The sequence below is a fragment of the Petromyzon marinus genome, chromosome 59, assembly GCF_048934315.1.
Source record: "Petromyzon marinus isolate PM22_M1 ecotype Great Lakes invasive population chromosome 59, UKy_Petmar_22M1.pri1.0, whole genome shotgun sequence".
NCBI classification, from domain to species: domain Eukaryota; kingdom Metazoa; phylum Chordata; class Hyperoartia; order Petromyzontiformes; family Petromyzontidae; genus Petromyzon; species Petromyzon marinus.
The window spans coordinates 6,016,282-6,029,919 of NC_133725.1; the positions used below are offsets into that span (position 1 = coordinate 6,016,282).

The following is a 13,638-nucleotide window of genomic DNA, read 5'->3' on the forward strand; positions in this document are numbered from 1 at the left end:
TGATAATGTTGTTGTCGATGATCATACATGATGATGACAATTACGATCGGTATGGGATAATGATAACGATTGATTATGCCGATGCTGCCGTATCTCCCCCCCCCCCACCCCGCTCAGATCTTGGTGCTGGTGACGGACGGCGAGGCCAACGACAAGGTGAAGGACCCCTCGGACGAGGTGAAGTCGAGCGGCATCGTCCTCTTCTCCGTGGGCGTGGGCAAGGCGGACCGCAAAGAGCTGGCCCTCATGGCGTCTCCGCCCGTCGACAAGCACATGTTCCACGCCACCAACTTCGCCGGCCTCGACTCCATCATCACGACGCTCACCTCCACCGTCTGCACCGTCGTGCAGGAGGCCCAGACCCCGGCGCCGGTGACTGCGGCGACCCAGGCCGTCACCTTGCCGAGTAAAGGTGCGGGTGGTCTGTGCAGCGCCGTCTGGCATTGAGACGCACTTTCTCAAGGCAGTTTATTCGAACTAAATTCGAAGCTTTCGTGACCTGCAGGAATTACTCTTTGGTTCTTTGGGTGAAAGTGGCGTAGAAAGAAATTTAATTAAATGATAATAGAACACGACGTTTCGATTGCAACACAAGCAACCATCATGAGGTACAAATGAATGAGAAAACAAACCTAGTAAACTTGGAAATATAATGCAATACAACACAGAGAGTCGGCCAACACAAGAGTCAACACCCCACCTGGTTGATTACGTTCTTCCAAAGATTGCTACATTTGAGAGAGACAAAACGCAGACACGGAGACACACAGACAGGCACACAAGCAGAGAGAGAGACTCACACAGAGACAAACAGAGCGAGACACAGACATAGGCACACAGAAAGACAACGTCTCTGTGTCGAGGCCTTAAATAGAGAGAAAGGTGGGTGGGGGGTTGGGGCATAGGGGGAATTGTGTGGAATTTTATTCTGTTAAGATTTTGCTTCTCTCTCTTGGCCTTTCCTCGTCCTCATTCTTACAAGGCGCCTTGAGACATTGGTGAAAGGCGCCTTACAAAGAAATGTCAATTATTATTATAATCTCGTCAGGAACTTCGTCACGGAGAGCATTGTCTGCTGTTTTCCCTAAACTGACTGGTTTTTGGGGTAGTGTGAAGATGATTGCACTCGAGATGGTCCCGATAAACAATGAAACGATCTCATACTAATGATGATGAAAAAAAACAGGGATACAACCACAGACCGGGGCTCACTGCAACTCGCACAACAGCATATATTATCAGAGCCATGTCTGTTTGCATGTTTTGCCACAAGCACGTGTGGTTAACGCAGACTTGATGCCTTTTCAAAAGTATTTGTGGTTAACGCAGACTTGATGCCTTTTCAAAAGTATTTGAACATCTTAACACCTCTAGTTTTATTGACAGCACGTCCTACGCTATTCCCCCCCCCCCACCTTCGATAGAGCCACGTGCGATTGTTTATTAAAGCGCCTCACACGTGTCTCGGGAAGAGATGCCAGATTGGCCACTGCCCTGACCCTTGCTGGCCCCACTCTGGCACTCACAGAGTGCAGTGACAAGCAGACGGCCGACCTGTACCTGCTGGTGGACGGCTCCAGCAGCGTGGGGCGCCGCAACTTTCATCTGGTGCTCAGGTTCCTCGCCAAGCTGGTGGACAAGCTGGACATCGGCAAAGACAAGGTCCGTGTGGGCATGGTGCAGTACAGTGGGAACATGAGGAGCCCCAGGATCAAGAAGGAGTTCGACATGGGGCAGTACGCGGACAAGAAGAAGCTCAAGGCCGCCATCCAGGGCACCAAATACATGCGCGGATTCACGTTCACCGGAGCGGCGCTACGGCACACTCTGCAGCTCTTCAAGAGGCAGGGACGCCCCGGAGTCGGCAAGGTGAGCCTCGCGCAGAGGACGGGTGTGAAGGGATCCAAGACAAAAGGCTCGCAAATCCACATTCACCCGCAACGTCACAAAGCCACGATGCCACAAAATCTTATTTGTCTCTGCCACAAGTGCCATTCGTAGCGCTCTGGTGTGCTTTTAGCGCATAAAGAACGTCGTTTGGCAAGAGGTCCGACGTTTTTCTGCACGTGGTCGGAGCTTTCTCAGGATGATGATCAGATAATATGATGACGATGAGAATAATTAAGACCGGTATAGGATAATGATAACGATTGATTATGCCAATACTGCCGTATATCTCCCTCCCAATGATTGATGTCATGATGATGCTGTGTTAGATGATAATGTTGTTGTCGATTATCATACATGATGATGACAATAATTACGATCGTTATGGGATAATGATAACGATTGATGATTCCGATGCTGCCGTATCTCCCCACCCCCCCCCGCCCCGCCCCCCGCTCAGATCTTGGTGCTGGTGACGGACGGCGAGGCCAACGACAAGGTGAAGGACCCCTCGGACGAGGTGAAGTCGAGCGGCATCGTCCTCTTCTCCGTGGGCGTGGGCAAGGCGGACCGCAAAGAGCTGGCCCTCATGGCGTCTCCGCCCGTCGACAAGCACATGTTCCACGCCACCAACTTCGCCGGCCTCGACTCCATCATCACGACGCTCACCTCCACCGTCTGCACCGTCGTGCAGGAGGCCCAGACCCCGGCGCCGACGCCACCGCCCGGTGGGTGACCGCGCTGTGCCCGCCGGCTCTCGTCGTCGTCATCATCAACCACCACCACCCTCCCTATCCCCTAAGCCACAACGTTGAACAATCTGAGTACGACGCTTCGCCGGCGATTAGAAACTAGCGAAACGTCGCACTTGGCTTGGATCTCCAACACACAGCCGGTTAGTGCTGTGCTGGTGACGAATTGGCCACGTTCTGTTTACGTGACACAACACCATACTGGTTGGCTGTGTCGGGTGGTGGCGGATTTAAACGACACAACATTTATATACTTTTTGGTTATTTCGGTAAAGTCACGTAGGTTAAAATAAAATAAGATATCAAATATTTTTTATAAATCAATAAAAGTACATTTCATCACGACGTTTCGATTGCAAGACTAATTTTATAGCTGTCATTTTCACACCTGATGATGATTGCTTGTGTCGCGATCGAAACGTCGTGATTTAATTTACTTTCATTTATTTAGTTTCCATTTCTATTTTTATTTCATTTAATTTTTCACCTACGTGATTTTACCGAAATAACCAAAGAGTATGGATCCTTGCAGTCACGATAACTTCAAATCTATAACGACACATTTAAATATTTACACGATCTAACCCGAAAAAAACCCGCTCTGTTCTGGATCATATTGGTCTCGAAAGCCTGCTACGGTGTTCATCTGCACCCCCTCCTTCTCCCTCCCCCGTCGCTTGCCGCTTTGTACCGGGCTCTTGTTTTAAACAAAACCAAAACAAAAAAAACCTCTTCATCACCGCCGTCGCTATCTCCACCGCCAGGTCCATTCGCCAAGCTGGACGTGATCTTCGCCATCGACGGCTCGGCCGGCGTCGCGGCCGCCGACTTCACGCTCATGAAGGGCTTCGTCGCGCAGATCGTGCAGGGCCTCAGCGTCGGGGCGGCGCAGGTCCGCGTGGGGCTGGTGCAGCTGAGCGGCAAGCAAGGGTCCGAGTTCAAGCTGGGGCAGTTCTCCAGCCGGCAGGAGGTGGTCGCCGCCGTGGGGAAGGTCTCCGCGCACGGCGGCGGCAGGGCCATCGGCGCCACCGTGCAGTTCGCGCTCGCCACCGCCTTCTCGCAGGCAGAGGGCGGCAGGGCCGGGGAGGGAGTGCCGCAGGTGAGGCAGCGTGCGGGATGTGGTGGGGAGGGTGGGGAGGGGTGGGGGTCCGTGATTGACGGGGGAGGGGGAGTCCGTGATTGACAGGGGAGGGGGAGCCCGTGATTGAAAGGGGAGGGGGAGTCCGTGATTGACAGGGGAGAGGGGTCCGTGATTGACAGTGGGGGTGTCCGTGATTGACAGGGGAGGGGGGTCCGTGATTGACAGGGGAGGGGGAGCCCGTGATTGAAAGGGGAGGGGGAGTCCGTGATTGACAGGGGAGGGGGAGTCCATAATTGACGGGGGAGGGGGAGTCCGTGATTGACAGGGGAGGGGGAGTCCGTGATTGACAGGGGAGGGGGGGGTCCGTGATTGACAGGGGAGGGGGGGGTCCGTGATTGATGGGGGGGGGTCCGTGATTGAAAGGGGAGGGGGAGTCCGTGATTGAAAGGGGGGAGGGAGTCCGTGATTGACAGGGGAGGGGGGTCCGTGATTGATGGGGGGGTCCGTGATTGACAGGGGAGGGGGGTCCGTGATTGACAGGGGAGGGGGGTCCGTGATTGACAGGGGAGAGGGGGGGGTCCGTGATTGACAGGGGGGGTTCTGTGGTTGGCGGTGATGATGGCGGTTTTCGTTTGCAATAAGTTCAACATACGCATACACAAACAATAAGTTCAACATACGCACACACATACACTAAGTTCAACATTACGCACACACATACACTAAGTTCAACATTACGCACATATCACGGCTGCAGTGGTGGTAACGCTGCCATCACCAAAGTCAAGTAAGGAGACTATCGTGGCCAATAAAAAAAAAACGTCGAAACCACGACACCCGGGGCACCCACTCCAACCTGCACTGCCCAGCGTGCTTGAAGCGTGCTGACACATTGTGTCAAATGTCGTGTCGCTGCTGCTCCTGTTGGCGATAATGCTTCTTCTGCTGCTGCTGCTCCAGCTCCAGCTCCAGACGCCGTCGCTGACCCCTGGTGCTGCCGCTGTCCGCTGACCATTCCCTCCGCCGCTCCCACACCACCCGCAGGTGCTGGTCATCATCACGGGCGGCGCCTCGTCTGACGCCGTGGCCCACTACCGTGGCCTGTTGCGAGCCCATGGGGTGCGCTCCTTCGTCATCGGCATCGGCGCCTTCCAGCTGCTGGACCTGCAGCGCCTGCCCAGTGACCCCATCGGCCTGCACCTCTACGCCGTGGGCGGCTACGCGCAGCTGTTGGGCATCGCCGGCCAGGTCACCTCCGTCATCGTAAGGCCAGGTGAGGTGACTTCTTCTTTTTTTTGTTCGTGACTATTTTCCGTTGTTATTTTTTTACGGGAAGGTGCCAACTGAGCTACGTAGCTCCTTTTCGGAAGCGGCCTGGCCATCACGGATGATAGATGGCCCGAGGCAGTGGATTATCGTCATCGTGTGGACATTTATATCATCATCATGTGGACATTTATAACAGACAAATACTCTAAATGCACCTGGATTCTAAATTTGGGGAGTTGGGGGGGGGGGGGGGGAATCCACACGGCCATGGGAAGAACACGCAAACTCCAAATATAGAGCAGGCGTCAGCATGGAGATTTAACCCACGACTCGCTGTATACCAGGCGAGGTAGTTAACAACACGCCAACGTGGGAACGGAGCCTTGGGGCCGCGGGTGAAGATGCGGGCGTGCCTCGATATGCGGAACAGATACGTTCGTGAAAATTTGCCCGCAAAGTTAATTAATTCCGTACGTCGAAGCCTGTTTTCTCATCAGTGTTCAATATAGAACTGGAGTAGCGTTCCTATGGAACATGTTTTGGCTCTGAGTTGTCGTAAAATGACACTTGAAAATGCATCCAAACCTTTTTGAAACACAAGCTTAATGGAAAATCGAAAACCTTACGATAAATCATTCATAGCGCGGCAATGCCCCGGTATACGTCGCCCCCCTATTAACGTCGTTTTGCAAATCCGTAGTCACTTTCTTATTAACACCACTACCCAGGTCCGCCCGCATTGAAACGGCTGTACGCCGTATGGACCTGAAAACTCACTTTCCCTGCACAACAATACGGGGCGAACCGTGATGCGTTGACACGGTACCCTTCTTACGGGACACCACGGCGATCGCCGCTGTGACATTGCGGTGGCCTCTGGGGCCACTTTCACTGAAGAAAACGTTCGGACAAAGGGTGAACCCCTGCACAGTGCAGTGCGCTATGTGTAAATTCCTTCGTTCCCTACGTAGCCGACCATGCTAATCGGAGGTAGCCGGGCGTGATCGGCACGAGGGGACGGAAGCAAAACGAGGCCGAGCTTTGGCCGCAATAACTCGGGAAACCCCAGCGTGGCGTTGAAAGCGTTTCCCACGCGCAAAACCACGGGGAGAGGCACGAAATGCACGCTCGGACAAACGATAGGCCGTTCCAATCGTTCGATTCATTTTTTTCTCTCCCCACTCCCCGAAAGCGCATGCAATTTTTTTTTCTCTCATTCAAGAGATTCAAAATGCCGTAATTTCGTTCCCGAATTGACAAGTTGCGTTCACGAGGGGCATTCTGTATACTGAGTGGACGTGTAACGAGGGAAGACCGTCCATCTTTTCCACCAGGGCAGCCTCCTGCTATTTTCTTTCTTGAGAACTGCTTTCTGTGTTTAAAGTGTCGTCCTTCACGCACACCTCCAATTAGCGCGGTTGGCTACGTGCGGTGCTAAAATAAGTTCAACATTCACAGATGCGCTGTTGTGTCTCTCCAAGTCACTCATCGCCATTCTTCACTCCCACGTCCTCCCGTTGTCCTACATCTTCCCCTCGTCTTCCTCCCCCCCCCCCCGACCCCACAGCGATATCCCTGGACTTGGTGTTCATGGTGGACGGCTCTCTGGGCGCTGCGTGGGGGGCCGTCAGGGCCTTCGTGTCCCACCTGCTCCTCTACGTGCAGGGCGGCGGGGGTGTCCTGCGCGTCGCGTTTGTCCAGTTCGCTGGCGATGTCACCGTCGAGGTGTGTGTGCGTGTGTGTGCGCGTGTGTGTTGAACTTCTTTTGCGCCACCGCACGCAGCCAACCGGGCTGATCGGATGGTGCGGGGGAAGGACAACAGACTTCGCGCAAAAATTCGCTCTGAAGAGAATGTGTTTTTAATCTAGATGATTTTAAAGCGCATGGCTCCAGCAGCAATGACTCTAGGGGCAAGTGCTGTTAGCGAGCACCTATAAAGGCTGGCACGGCACACGAGGGGGTGGGTGGCCAGCACCACGCCTGGCCGCCTTTGTCTCCCCAGTGGCGATGTTTACACACCACACAAGGCGCTCATTTGAGGCTGAGTCGACCTAGGAGAGGCCCAGGATCGGTTCAAATAATCGTCACTGGTGTTAGCCATGAGCGGGACACGAATTCGTGTTGCTGGGTTCGTACTGCTGCACTACCGCATGCACAAAGACAAAGATCCCCCATATAGCCTTAACAGACTGTTGGCACAAGTGCTGTCAGTGAGCACCTACCAAAGCCGACACGGCACACGAAGGGAGGTGAGTGGCCAGCACCGCGCCCGGCCGCCTTTGTCTCCCCAGTGGCGATGTTCACACACCGCACCAGGGTACTCATTATGAGCACGAGCCGACCTAGGGGAAGCCCAGCACCGGTGCGTTTGTGTTCCCCCGCTCCACCGCGCGCCCCCGTGCAGCTCTACCTGGACCAGGGCACGGAGGTGGCTGCGGTGCTCGCCAAGCTGCAGTCCGTGCAGCAGCTGTCGGGCGCCGGTGGACGCAACCTGGGCAAGGCGGTGAGCTTCGTGGGCGGCACGGTGCTGTCGGCAGCCAAGGGCGGGCGCGGTGCTGCCGGCGTGAACCAGGTGAGCGCAACCGGTCGCGCCACACCGGCAGCCGGTGGGCGTAGTCACGACGTTATCGATTCAGGGGGTGCGGCCGATCGATCAGGTAGCCCCCCCCCCCACCCCAATATTTGATTCAACCACAGGTCAGGACACGTTTCAGAATTATTTGGACTGGAGGAGGAATCCGATGAGCTATGGAGCTCTTTTCCGCAGCTGTCCAGTAGGGGCACGGGGTCAGCAAGCTGCAACAACAAAGAAAACAAAAAGGGTCACCTTCGACGTCCTTGACGCTCCCGTGTGAACACCGAGTAATTACCCGCGGGCCCATCGGCTCACGCGCACGGAGCCCCCCACAATTCTTACCGGAGCGCCTCTCCCTCTCTCTCTCTCACCTCGATGACCGCGACGACCTCCCGTGCGCAGGTGGTGGTGCTGTTCGTGGCGGGCCCCTCCACAGACGAGCCGTCCCAGGCGCTGTACGCGCTCAAGGCGTCCGGCGTGCGGGTCCTGGCGCTGGACCTTGGCGGGCTGGCACTGGCTCAGCTGGGCGGCCTCGTTAGCACGCCCTTCAACCTGCACTACTACAAGCTGTCGGGCGGAGCGCAGGTGCTGCCGCTCGCACTGGGCAGGATCCTCCACACCTCGCTCTATGCAGGTGAGAACTGCAGTTGATCATCGATTATCCGGCCGGGCGATTATCCGGCTGCTTCCAAGCATTGTCCGGCGGTCCCGGGTCGATCCGGCGAAACCGGCAACGTCTCTCCAAAGGCTGTAGCCCAGTCCGGCAATCGTCAAACTCATGGTTGTTGAAACAAGAGCGTAGTGCGTACATCACCCCATGCAGAGTCTTCAAGATTGGAGTGGTAAGTAGGGTAGAGTAAGAACAGTAACTTTTTACAGAAGGTCATTTATTTTTGTATAGTAAACAATTTTAAAACACAAAAAAACAGACACAAAACATCAAGAATGTGCATAACATGTTTTTAAATAACGACGTAGTGATTAGCTGGCGTTTTTTCATATTCGGCACCCCCCTTCCCACTGAAGCCGCTGGCTAATCGATGATCGCCTATATCATTGTCGTCATCACGATCCATGGGGCAGATAGCCCTGTAGGTTTTCCTCTGCACGTTTCGTCATTCGTTTCCACTTTACTCTCCGTCTTGTGTCAGTATGCTCAAGTAGTTGCCACATCTTTCTGGCACCAATCCATACCGTGTCAACCCGTACGGTTCACCCACGTGTTCTTGTACGGGGAAATTTAGTTCTCAGGTCCATACGGCGTACAGCCGTTTCAATACGGGCAACAACATGTTTTTTTGTCTATTTGTTTGTGTTTCTCCCTTGTGATGGGACTTTGTAGGATGAATGTTGAGATCTATAAGGGCACGGGGTAACCAATACGGTCTGTATTGTCTTTGAAACTACGTTATCAGAGCGTGTTTGTTTGCATGTTCACCGCAAGTACGTGCGGTTAATGCAGTAAATGATTCCTTGCAAAAGTTTTCTCTTTGGTGTTTGTACATCTTAACACCAGCTGCTTTATTGCCATAAAGGGTAAACCCCTATTATTATGACACGACACGAACTCTCTCTCTGCTGAAGCCCTCTTGTCGTGGCCAGCAGCGGACCACATCGCCGTTGCACCTCCGATTAGCACGGTCGGCTACGTACGGCGCGAACGAAGTTCAACGTGCGTGCATACTGTACATACACGAGGGCAGAACAGAATGAGAGCACTGGATGGGAAGCGCAGCAGCTCCACCAGACGAGATGTCGTCCCCCCCTACCACGTGCTCAGCGTACCCTTCCCTGTCCTAACCTCCACCACCAACCCCCCATCCACCTCGCTCTACCGACAGGTGTGACGCGCGGCGCCCAGTACGCCGACATCGTCTTCTACCTGGACAGCTCGGCCACGCTGGGCGCGGCCGGCTTCGTGTCCCTCAAGGCGTTCCTCGTGCAGGTGCTCTCCTACCTGCAGGTGGGGCGCTACACGGTGCGCGTGGCGGTCGTGCAGGTGGGCGGCGCGCCCGTCGCGGCCTTCCAGTTCAACTCGCACTCCGAGAGGAGCGCCCTCGTCGCTGCCGTCTCGCAGCTCAAGGCGGTGGGCGGGGCCAGGAACGTGGGCGCGGCGCTCTCCTTGGGCTACACGACCTACTTCTCGCAGGCATCCGACGCCGGCCTGCAGGTGCGTCCTGGTCCTGTAGGGGTCCTCCGGCCGTCAGGGAGGGGCCCTTTCCCGTCGCCCGCTTTCGGGCTTTGTGCTTTCGTGCTCCGATTGGCACGGTTGGCTGCGTGCGGTGGTGCGAAATAAGTTCAGCAAACAGACGTACATCAACATACACGCATACAATTGGCCCACACACACACACGGTGACCTCGCGACCTGTCCGCGTGCAGCCTGCCCAGGTGGGGATCCTGCTGACGGGCGGCGCGTCGGCCGACAACGCGGCCAAGGCCGCGGCACAGCTCCAGGCGAGCGGCGTGCGCCTCTTCGTGGTGGGCGTGGGATCCGGCGTGGACCAGGCCCTGATCCAGGGCGTGGCGTCGTTCCCGTACGCTCTGCACTCCTTCACGGTGTCGGACTACACGGGGCTCAGCAAAGTCGTCGTTACCAGCCTCGTCAAGTACATCTTCCGGCCCGGTGAGACCCCCGCCCGCCCGAGAGGCCCGGATTCTAACCCTTTGCGTGCAAGAAAAATGGGCGGCACTCGCAAGTTGCTTTCAGACTCCGCTGCTGCCGGAAGGGGCCTCGATGATGTCGAATATATAATGTGTGTATGTTGAACTTCTTTCGCACCGTACGTAGCCAACCGTGCTAATAGGACGTGCGGAGGAAGGACAACAAACTAAACACAAAAAGCAGTTGTAAAGAAATTAGTTTCAATCTAGTACAACAACTTATATTTGGTCTCCGGCGGAAAAATGTTCCCATTACGAACTACCAGTAATTCAGGGCTATAAGCTGAGATTCATATAGTACAGACAGCAGCAAGGATGAATGTTTACACGTGCCATCGCTTTTAAGCATAGCCTACTGCGTGCCAAAATAATTAGTTTGTCCTTCAAATAACCAGGGCGGAAGTACCGTGCCTGTGTTAGACACCACACCTACAGTACTCCTGGGTCATAGACCACACCAACAGCACACCTGTATCACAGTCCATGCCTGTGCACACCTATGTCATAGTCCATGTCTATAGCACACCTGTTGTCACAGTGTATGCCTGCACACACCTGTGTCATAGTTCACACCTGCAGTGCATCCGTGTTCAATACAGATCACACAAGATTGTCACAGCTGTGCCCTGAATGCAACTGAAAAGTAACCCCCGATTAACGTGTGTCTCACCCCGCCCTGGCAGTGGTCTCCGGCGACCTCGTGTTCCTGATTGATGGCTCGACAAGTGTGGAGCAGCAGACGTTCCACTTGATCAAGAAGTTTGTGGAACGGATCATCACAAATTACTACTACATAGGGGGCTCTCTGCGGGTGGCCGTCTACCAGTTCGGCGGTGCGGGCCGCCTCGAGGTACCCTTGGGCAATCAGAATGACGCCGACAGCCTCACGCACACCATCAGCAACATCGAGAAGGTCTCGGGGCCACGGAACCTGGGTGCATCGCTCACCTACGTCCTTAGCAACATCTACAAGGAAACCACCACCACCAAGCTCTCCCAGGTGTGTGCATTGGTGGTATGCACCACGCGCCTATACTACACACCACGGTGGAGAGATGTTAACTACCTCACCTGCTATACAAGAGGTCGTGGGTTCGTTCCCGACCCTGACGCCTATATTATTGGAGTTTGCATGTTCTTCCCATGGTTGCATGGTTTTTCTCCGGGTCCTCTGATTTTTCCCTCGACATTTGGAATCAACAGCGTTTAGAGTATTCGGTCGCTATAATTTTCCATGTGAAAAAGCCACTTCGCTGAGCTATAAATTGTGGCCACGTTGCTTCTGAAAACGAGTAAATAGCTTAGTGGGCCTTACCTGGTAAAATATGAAAATAGGTCAATATCATTGTCCGTGAAATTTGTGATTCACTAGTGTCTCCAGAACCTACCCCTCGCGAATGACAAAGGGAAACGCTACGCCTCGCGGAGAGTACGATGCTGAGAAAAACAAACAACGATGGTAACCCTACGAGAAACAATGAGCGGCCTAAACTAAGCAATTTTTATTTTACCAGGTAAGGCCCACTGAGCTGTATAGTTATTTTTTTTAAGAAAACGACCTGGCCATCACACATTTCAGCTCAACCAAGTGACTTATCATCACGTGGAAATGTACAGCAGGTCTGATGTTGGCGTGTCGGAATCGGTGCCGTGCAGAGCATCTTCATCATTTCCGGGGGGAAGTCGGACGACGACGTGACGGGGGCGGTGCAACTGCTGCGAGAGCGTGGGATCACGGTGACGGGTGTGGGCCACACGTCGTCCCAGCTCGACGCCGTCGTCAGCACCTCGTCTCACTGGTTCAAGTTCACGGAATCCGGCACCATCCTCAAAAGCTTTTACAATATCATCAGCGGTCTCTTCTTCACGGGTACGTGGTTGAAAGATGATGATTTGTATTCATTGAGGGGGGCTACGCTTTTGCAACTCAAAGTACCTTGCATCGCTTGCAACCATTCCGAAGCGAAACTGAACGATGTTTGTTTAACCAGGTGAGGCCCACCGAGGTTTATAGCTATTTTTCAGAAGCGACCTGGCTATCAAAAATGATAGCTCAACGAAGTGGCTTATCACGTGCAAATGTATTGCAGCCAAATACTCTAGGACCCAGAGCAAAATCCACGTGCATCACGGGGAGAACATGCAAACTCCAAATATAAAGGCATCAGAGTCGAACCCACAACTTCCTCTATACCAAGCGAGGTAGCTAACATCTAGCCACCGTGGCAGTGTCCATCAGGGGTGGGGAAGCTGTTCCGTACTGGGAGCTGAAAAAGGCTTCAAAATACAAACGAACCTCATCTTACTTGACACTAAGCTCTGATCAAGCTAAGGCTGGGACGTGTTGACTGTGTGCTCAGAACGACCTAGAAGACAGCCAGGGTGCATTGATTGGGCCAAAGTGCTCTGCCGTGGTGGTGTTACTTGGCGGACGTTAGCTCTTGTTGAACCTTGCGCGAGGGCGCCGAGAGCCTCGCAACGGCAGTGTGAGTCATGGGTCCGCTCAGCCAATGAGTACGCGCGTTGCATCTGCGAATCGAGAGCTCACAGGAAGGTAGGGCGCCACCCTCGTCCAATTGGCTGGATTGTGACACGCCCCCACGACCTAATGCTCAGCGAAGAAGCTCCTCGGACCAAAAGCTCCTGTTACGATGACGTGTTCTGGACTGCTCATAATTTTGATTTGAAGCTTTCGTGACTGCAGGAATCCATTCTCTTTGTTTCTTTCTGTAAAATCACTTTACCGAAAGAACCAAAGAGTATACTCATATTTGATTTTGCTCGCCCCCAGCCCACGCCCCCACACTCACCCTGACCCCCCCCCCCTGCAGCTATATAATCCCTCGTCACAGCCATCTCTTAGGCATACGTCAGCGATTGTTTTTTCGCTGTGTTTTGTCTCCACCTGAAGACGGACGCTTGTGTTGCGCCCAAAACGTCGTGATTTAATTTAATTGTTTTCATTTTTAATTTATTTTATTTTTGCCTACCTGACTTTACCGAAAAAAACAAAGAATATAGTATGCTCATAATTTGTTCAAAAGCAAAGCACTCTGGAGTGCTCTGGCCATTGATGAACGCACCCCAGTGACTGAGCATTCTCGATTTACATACACAATGCCAGCTCGAACACATTTCCCTCTATTACCAGATTGGCTAGTCAATCAGCAGGCTGCCTTTAGTGGGGTAAAGTGTGGACATACCTCTACAATATGTCTGGCCATTGTGGAATACCCTCTCGATGGGCCCTTCCTCCGGCAGTGGCATGAACAAGCAGCTTCTGAGCTTCACGTTTACATCGTAATTTTCTGGTGTGGCTAAGACACTTTCATAGGTGGCAGGCGTCGTGTCGCCGGAGACAATATGAAATGATGTTCGACCATGGAACTCGAGTTTGCCCATCCCTGTC

The 13,638-nt window shown here is 53.8% G+C and overlaps 1 protein-coding gene across 1 annotated transcript in view; it reads left to right on the forward strand.

Annotated features, from left to right (window-relative positions):
• LOC116955350 (uncharacterized) overlaps positions 1-13,638 on the forward strand; it is a 51,882-nt gene that overhangs the window by 12,014 nt on the left and 26,230 nt on the right. Inside the window, exons 9-20 of the mRNA XM_076052942.1 lie at positions 118-412; positions 1,529-1,869; positions 2,348-2,615; positions 3,404-3,738; positions 4,765-4,993; positions 6,557-6,714; positions 7,395-7,562; positions 7,968-8,199; positions 9,407-9,735; positions 9,948-10,191; positions 10,913-11,229; positions 11,886-12,099. Of these exons, the coding sequence (XP_075909057.1) occupies positions 118-412; positions 1,529-1,869; positions 2,348-2,615; positions 3,404-3,738; positions 4,765-4,993; positions 6,557-6,714; positions 7,395-7,562; positions 7,968-8,199; positions 9,407-9,735; positions 9,948-10,191; positions 10,913-11,229; positions 11,886-12,099 (3,130 nt within the window). The remainder of the gene's footprint in view (positions 1-117; positions 413-1,528; positions 1,870-2,347; positions 2,616-3,403; positions 3,739-4,764; positions 4,994-6,556; positions 6,715-7,394; positions 7,563-7,967; positions 8,200-9,406; positions 9,736-9,947; positions 10,192-10,912; positions 11,230-11,885; positions 12,100-13,638) is intronic.